The sequence below is a fragment of the Cephus cinctus genome, unplaced genomic scaffold (genome assembly GCF_000341935.2).
Source record: "Cephus cinctus unplaced genomic scaffold, Ccin1 Ccin1_scaffold0764, whole genome shotgun sequence".
In the NCBI taxonomy this organism is placed as follows: Eukaryota; Metazoa; Arthropoda; class Insecta; order Hymenoptera; family Cephidae; genus Cephus; species Cephus cinctus.
The window spans coordinates 822-7,584 of NW_014333369.1; the positions used below are offsets into that span (position 1 = coordinate 822).

The following is a 6,763-nucleotide window of genomic DNA, read 5'->3' on the forward strand; positions in this document are numbered from 1 at the left end:
TTTTTTGTAAAAAGAAAATGCTCTCCATAGAGGGGTCTCGAACCATAGACCTCCCGATTCGTAACCGGGTGCACTAGCCAGATGCCAAAAACACTTGTATGTTTTACTTGTTTCGGAAGTTGTATTTCATCGTTTATTCAACTGCTTACTATTATTGTTTCGCTTATTTTACATATAAGCAGAATAATATGAAGATGCACACCAGTTAAGAACTTTCGCGCCACCCTTCTCCACGTGGACGAACAATTACAGACAGAGATAATGCTCATTTCCATATTTGCTTCTCAAGATTATTGATTCCAGGTAATGAAGTGAGCTAATTATTTTCTCATAGTAGGTAAATCTTATTGAGTTTACACTGGGCGCTGCAACTAAAGATTGCAAATAAAAAAGTATTTATAAGATTATAAGAACCAGCGGCAGCAGTAACAGCAATCGCAGACCCCTCAGCGAGAGAGGATCCGCAATTGCTCAAGTCTACGGTCGCGCGACACGAGCGGGCGTTTAAAATATTAGCCGATTCTGTCATAGATAAAATTTAAAAAAATATATATAAACTTAAACTAAGGTTTGGGCAACCTAGAAAGGTTAAAAGAGAGGAACCTTGAACAATTTTTGTAGTAAAATAAAAAAAAAAGAAGATGAAAAGAGAGGTCTTCATGGGGGATCGAACCCGTAATCAGCAGCGATATATCTTGACAGGTTACTGACTCAGCCACGATGCTCGTTTAATTCTAAATTAAATTTTCTATAGATATTTATCTATGATACTTCAAAATTTCTCTTTGAACTGTTCTCGGTCGTTTCATTTACCAACGAATTTCGCCATTCATTTTTTAATGTTCATTATCGGCATGATAAAAGGTAAAGAGTGAAAACCAATATTTCTATGCATTTTTTATAACTTTGAAATTTATTTGAATATACATTTTTGTTTGCGCATTACGTCCATACAAACGTTTAGGGTTCGGTTGGACGGAAGACCTTGCTGTTCCGGCTGTTTGTCAAGAACGGTTTCTGAGGGGCGACAACTTGTTCCCCACCACCGAGCAATTCATTCATTTCGCTGACTGCAATATCGGCTGGAACGATGATCATGACCCGCGCGGCTACGCGAAATCTGTAACATCGACAGAGGCGATGACCACGAATTCCTACTCCTGGACTCGCCGCTACGATTTAGCGCCATGCTTTTGGTATCGCCTAAAACCGGAGCGTTGTGCATCTCCCCACTCATCTCTGACCAAAAACAGGCTCATTGGCAATCTCCCTACTCATCTCTGCTTATAGTTCAGTGATTTCAACTCAACTCTTATTACGGTGGAAACTAATTGTAAGCCACTATTTAATTCGCAATGGCTTTACCGTTCGAGGAATCGATTGCATCGTATCGATTGAGATCCTCGAATCGCAAATGCTTTTTTTCATTTTTCTAAAAAAACGGTGGACTATTAATCGTTTTTATTACTTAGTTCATTCATAACTCATAACTATCAAATGATTCTGCATCGATAGAATCTCTGAAAAGTTAAATTCGATTAGAATAAAAAAATGCTGGATAACTTCAGAACAGATTTTGATTTTGATTTTCTGAAGAAATTATTTACTTTCAAATTTTTTTACAAGCCGCTCAAAGAATATCAAATAATTGGATAAAAAAAGTTTAAAAAATTAAAGTTGGCCGGCGAACTTCACACAGCTAACGGTTGTATGTATTCATCATTTGTTAACAAAACAAGAGTTACCGCAGTTTTTCAAATAAAATACGTGTACTTAAAGGTGTTTCTCTTTTTTAAGATAGATAAAATTTATTTTTCATGTAACTTAATAATTAGCCGTCGATATTATTTATATTACATGTGAATCTTATTACTTGATAAATAAGGTTTAAATACAAAGAATAGGTTAATACCCAAAATATGACGGCTACAACGAATACGAATATAATGGTGGAACTGCATTCTCAAGAAACAGTAACAGACGATATTAAGAACTGTGAAATTTCCAATGGGAATAATATAAGGAGAACTAATGACAGTAGTAACAATGATCAAGCAACATTAGAGATTCTACAATGCTTTGTCTGTGACATCAAAGTGCATGGACGTCATTATTCCCTAGCCACATGCAGGACACAGAGTACTAGAGGCAGAGTTATTGAAAAACTGGGTGAACTTGTTGGCGAGAGGTATATTTCTTGTTAATAAAATATATTTGAATATTCTACTCTTAAGAAACATAACATACTATAGGTATATGGTTGTCATCTCTGAGGATGATGTTATCTGTCGAAGTTGTGCTAATTTGATGAATACTCTTGATCGACTTGAAGCTGAGATGAAAGGAGTTCGTAGCACGATACTTCATTTCTTGGAGCGGAAATATTCGCTCGACGAAGGAGAACTTTTAGGTAACAGCGATCCAGTTAAACTATGTCAACCACCGCAGATTACCAAGAGTCATCCACAAAATACCAATAGCTATCATGGTAGAAAACGAGCGGCAGTTTCACCGAGTACTTTCTCAAATGATAATAAGCAGAAAAAATCTCATGTCTGGATGCAGTGTGATAAGTGTAGATATACTACGCAACATAATGCCTTCATGGTTCATCATATTCGACAGCACATCAAACATAACTTCAATTGTGATAAGTGTGGCATACCATTTCAAAGACAACAAAAATTTGCCCACAGCTGTACAACAAAAAAGGAGGATAAAAGGGATAATTATATTAGAGAAGACTACATTGAAGTAGATAAAAGTATGTCTTATTCAATTGCACAATTTTGAAATAATGATGAATTCTCGATCCTTTTAGGTGATTCTATAGAAGCATCAAATCTCAAAGAAATTAATATTGGCATGCACACCAAACCAGAAATACTTCAAGTGATATCACATCCAACAAATTCTGAAATATCAAATGCTATCAAACAGGAGAGTGTGCAATTGATAAGGCTGTCAACTCCAGGTGATTTGCAAATCCAAGGAATTATAGCAGCTGGTACTTATATTTCGTTAATTTATGCAATAATCAAGGTATAAGTATTTTCTAAATTCTTCCAATCAAATATTAACTTAATATTACATGACAGATTCCAGCACAGCAAGCCATCCTTTATTGGTGCGTGTTCTCCAACACGTAGACATTGAACAGGAGCAACTACAATCACAAGACATAATAGGAACAAATACTGCACCAGGAATGATGGTTAAAGTCAAAGAAAACTATGGAGGGAAACAAATGTTGACGCTAACTGAAGATGGAAGTTTAGAAATGGTTGAGGTAGCGTGCTGGGATGACGTACAGCCATCAGATCACACCCTGATATAACATTATAATTCTATTGTTTAGATATTACATCTCTTTATTTACATTACATAAGATTGTTTGCTTGGCACTAGACCCATGAGGATGTTATTACTCGTTATTTATATTGTCAACTGTTCCAAGAGAATTATAAAAATTAAAGAATTATTTATTTTGTTTGAATGACGGGTAATAACCCTTTTACACTGTTGCCTTATAATTATATAAAAGTCTATATCGCAGATCCCACGTCGCATCATCTGTAACACTGCCATTCAGCTATTATATGTACGCACATACACGGAGCAGCGACGTCAGAAACGAGGAAATCTTTATAAACATTTTATTCCTCCATTTTCCATTCATCCAATTATTAATTCAACCGTATTCTTTATACGACATGGAAAATAAGTCATCTGCGTTTAAGTACATAAAATACACTATGTACACAAATTAATCTGGCCTAATTGGGGTCGTCATGAGGGCTTAGCAGTTCGCAGGTTTTTTTAAGTATTATTTTTGAAGACAAGATTTTTATAAATTTTAAATCCATATGATGCAGCTTTTTTGTCGTGCAAGAGAGGTAATTAACCAATAATGTATTAAATTAGTTGACAACAAAAGGAACAAATGGTAGCAAAGGTTTCCTCGCCTCATTACAAATCCTGTGTAAAGGTGTATTTGCCTCATAATTACGTGAGCTGCTAGGGCTGAAATAAATCTGAAGTTACTTATTCCGTGTTCTTGATGTTTATATGTTATATACATCCGCTTAGGCCATTATCAATTTCCTTTGAATTATCAAATATAAAAAGGAGCATGCCATCATTAACGTCAAACACAGAGTTTATTGAGGGAATTCACAAAGTTTCCCTCCTTGTTGAATATTCGTGGGCAAACCTAACATACAAAAGCGAAACTTTAGATATTAAGTATCTTAAGTATTTATTCTGCACAGTTTTAGGTTTTTTAATATAATGCGCATATTATAGCCTCCATACCGCTGATGTATATTAAAAATTGATTTAACTAATAACAGGTGAGAGGTCTGTATAGTTTTTATATCCTTAAACTGTGTATTCATATTGTATATCTTAGGTCTTAATTGTTTATGTGCTTTGTTGATGACGTATCGTATGTGTTTGTAGAATGCTAAATTTATAATACATTGAGTAGAATTCCGAAGTCTGCAACAACACATATTCTTCGAAGTAGATTAATAATTGAGTACTAGTATTCATAATAGGAGTCTCTGCTGAGGTCAATAAAAGCATTTTTCAACGTTTAAAATCATACCGTTATAATTACTATATTATATACAAGGTGTTCAAGAAATGGTAGTACACCCGAGAAGCAGGTGATACAGTTGCAGAATATAAGTACTTTTTACACAGTTTTTTGTTTTAATTAGTGTCATTTGAAAACTAATGGCAATCAAAGTTTGTTGCGCGGAGTTTTTCCACTTACGCGTTTTAACGTATGAACCTTGTTGATTTTTCTGCAGTCGCTAGCCCCCTTCTTACCTCTGAATCTTTTTTACTTTTTGTTATCTGCTTATTTGTAACTGATATATAAGGGAGAACACAAATGTACAACTGAAGATACTGAAAAATTTACTTTCTCGTGTATTTTACCGTAACTATAAAAAATGTTTCATCTTTAATGAATTTGTAAACACAGATGGAAAAGTAGTTTCTGTTTTAACTTGATAAAAAGGCTTTCATAGTTTTGCTATCATTGCTACTGTTTGTGTGAAATTCTATGCTGAAACTTACACAAATGTGTTTACAAATGTATGGAGAACAATTAAAACATCTTTTATAATTACGGTAAGATATACAAGAAAGTGAATTTTCAGTATTTTTAGTTGTGTATTTGTGTTCTTCCTTATATCTCAATTACATATAAACGGATAACAAAAAGTCACAAAGATTCAGAGGTAAGGTGGGGGTTTTCGAGTACAGAAAAAGCAACATGTTCCGTACATTGAATCGTAACTAGATAGGCTGCACTCCAACAAACTGCCATTAATATGAAAATGACGTTTTAATTAAAAAAAATTTGTAAAAAGTTCTTATTTTCTGCAGCGATATTACCTGTTTCTCGATTGTACCACCATTTTTTAAACATGCTGTATACATACAGTGGGTCAAAAAAGTCTTCGTACATCAAGAATGAAAATTTTTAGACATGCATAATTTTTAAAATATAGCAGGTAATAAAAAATATATATATACTATTTTGAATTCTCTATATACAACAGTGAAATGCAAAACAAGTTATTGCCTATTTCACAGTTAGTTTATTATTAAATATATATCAAAGATAAACTTAACGAAATAAGCGCCAAATAAATCTCGGTACATAGCAACAAAATTGTGTGTCAGTTATCGATTTTTTAAATTCTAGCCGTGATTAATGATCGGTTGGTTCTCCTTTAAATTTTGAAACTTCCCTTATGCGTTTTTCCATTGTGTTAACTAATTTTTCTGTCACAGTATGTTCGATACTGTTCCATTCGTGTAATATTGCACTTTTCAACTCCTTTTTGTTTCGAATATCACCTTTTTTAAGCCGTCGTCCTATTTCATCCCATAAGTGTTTTATAGGATTCATGTCTGGTGATTATGGAGGCGTATGGAGTTGTTTGGACACGTTATATAACAACCATTCCTTAACTTTTCGCGCCGTATGTTTGGGATCGTTGTCTTGCTGGAATATAAAGGACTCCCCAAGATGTAATTTTCTTGCACTTTCATGTAAATTATCTTTAAAAATATTTAAATAAACATTTTGATCCATTTTGCAGTCAATAAATTCCAAATTTCCGACACCAGCTGCACTCATACAACCCCATACTAGTACTCCGCCTCCATCATGTTTCACGGTGGGACACAAATTCTTACTGTCCATCTGTTAATTTGGTTTCCTCCACACCATAACTCGTCTATCAGAACGAAAAACGTTAAATTTACTTTCGTCCCTAAATAATACTGAGTTCCAGAAACTAGAACGCTTGTCCATGTGTGCCCTCGCGAACTCCATGCGTTTTGTCTTATTCACTTTACTGATAAAGGGCTTTTTCCTAGCTACACGGCCGTTATATCCAGCTTTTCTAATAATATTTCGAATTATTTCAGGTACAATCTTAATTTTGTAATCCGTTTCGATCATACCAGCCAATTTCGGTCCACTTGTTTTCGGTTCATTTCTAATTGTTTTTAAAATGGCACGTTCATGATGTGATTCCAACTTTCTTGGACATCCTGTACGCTTTCGATTTTGAATAGAACCGGTATTATTGTATTTATATACTGTTATGCCTCACGATAGGATTCGTCGTATAGTTAATCTCCAGACGCAAAGTCAGCATTAGACGAATGCTGACCCTATGCATAAGGCGTTAAGATAAAAGCGACGAGAGACACCTTGTGAGCCACAGCGGTCACT

General features: G+C 34.5%; 1 protein-coding gene across 6 annotated transcripts; it reads left to right on the forward strand.

Annotated features, from left to right (window-relative positions):
• The first annotated feature begins 1,191 nt into the window (after positions 1-1,191).
• Positions 1,192-4,603, forward strand: LOC107270420. 6 transcript variants are annotated; one of them, XM_015745427.2, is made up of 5 exons: positions 1,192-1,333; positions 1,905-2,188; positions 2,253-2,764; positions 2,822-3,007; positions 3,099-4,603. In XM_015745427.2, the coding sequence occupies exons 2-5, from the start codon at positions 1,920-1,922 to the stop codon at positions 3,335-3,337; spliced, it is 1,206 nt and encodes a 401-aa protein (XP_015600913.1). In that variant the 5' UTR covers positions 1,192-1,333; positions 1,905-1,919; the 3' UTR covers positions 3,338-4,603. The 6 variants fall into 6 exon arrangements, with proteins under 6 accessions (XP_015600913.1, XP_024943544.1, XP_024943543.1 ...); XM_025087776.1 differs by having other exon boundaries at positions 1,213-1,333; positions 1,900-2,188; XM_025087775.1 differs by lacking the exon at positions 1,192-1,333 and adding an exon at positions 1,364-1,779 and having other exon boundaries at positions 1,900-2,188.
• Positions 4,604-6,763: the final 2,160 nt, after the last annotated feature.

What these genes read in the sequence shown, in the direction of transcription:
- LOC107270420 (XM_025087774.1), top strand. Translation starts at nt 1,711, where the DNA reads ATGTATTCATCATTTGTTAACAAAACAAGAGTTACCGCAGTTTTTCAA. An exon ending in CTACATTGAAGTAGATAAAA is followed by an intron (nt 2,765 to 2,821) that starts GTATGTCTTATT and finishes CGATCCTTTTAG; the next exon opens with GTGATTCTATAGAAGCATCA. An exon ending in CCAAGGAATTATAGCAGCTG is followed by an intron (nt 3,008 to 3,098) that starts GTACTTATATTT and finishes ATTACATGACAG; the next exon opens with ATTCCAGCACAGCAAGCCAT.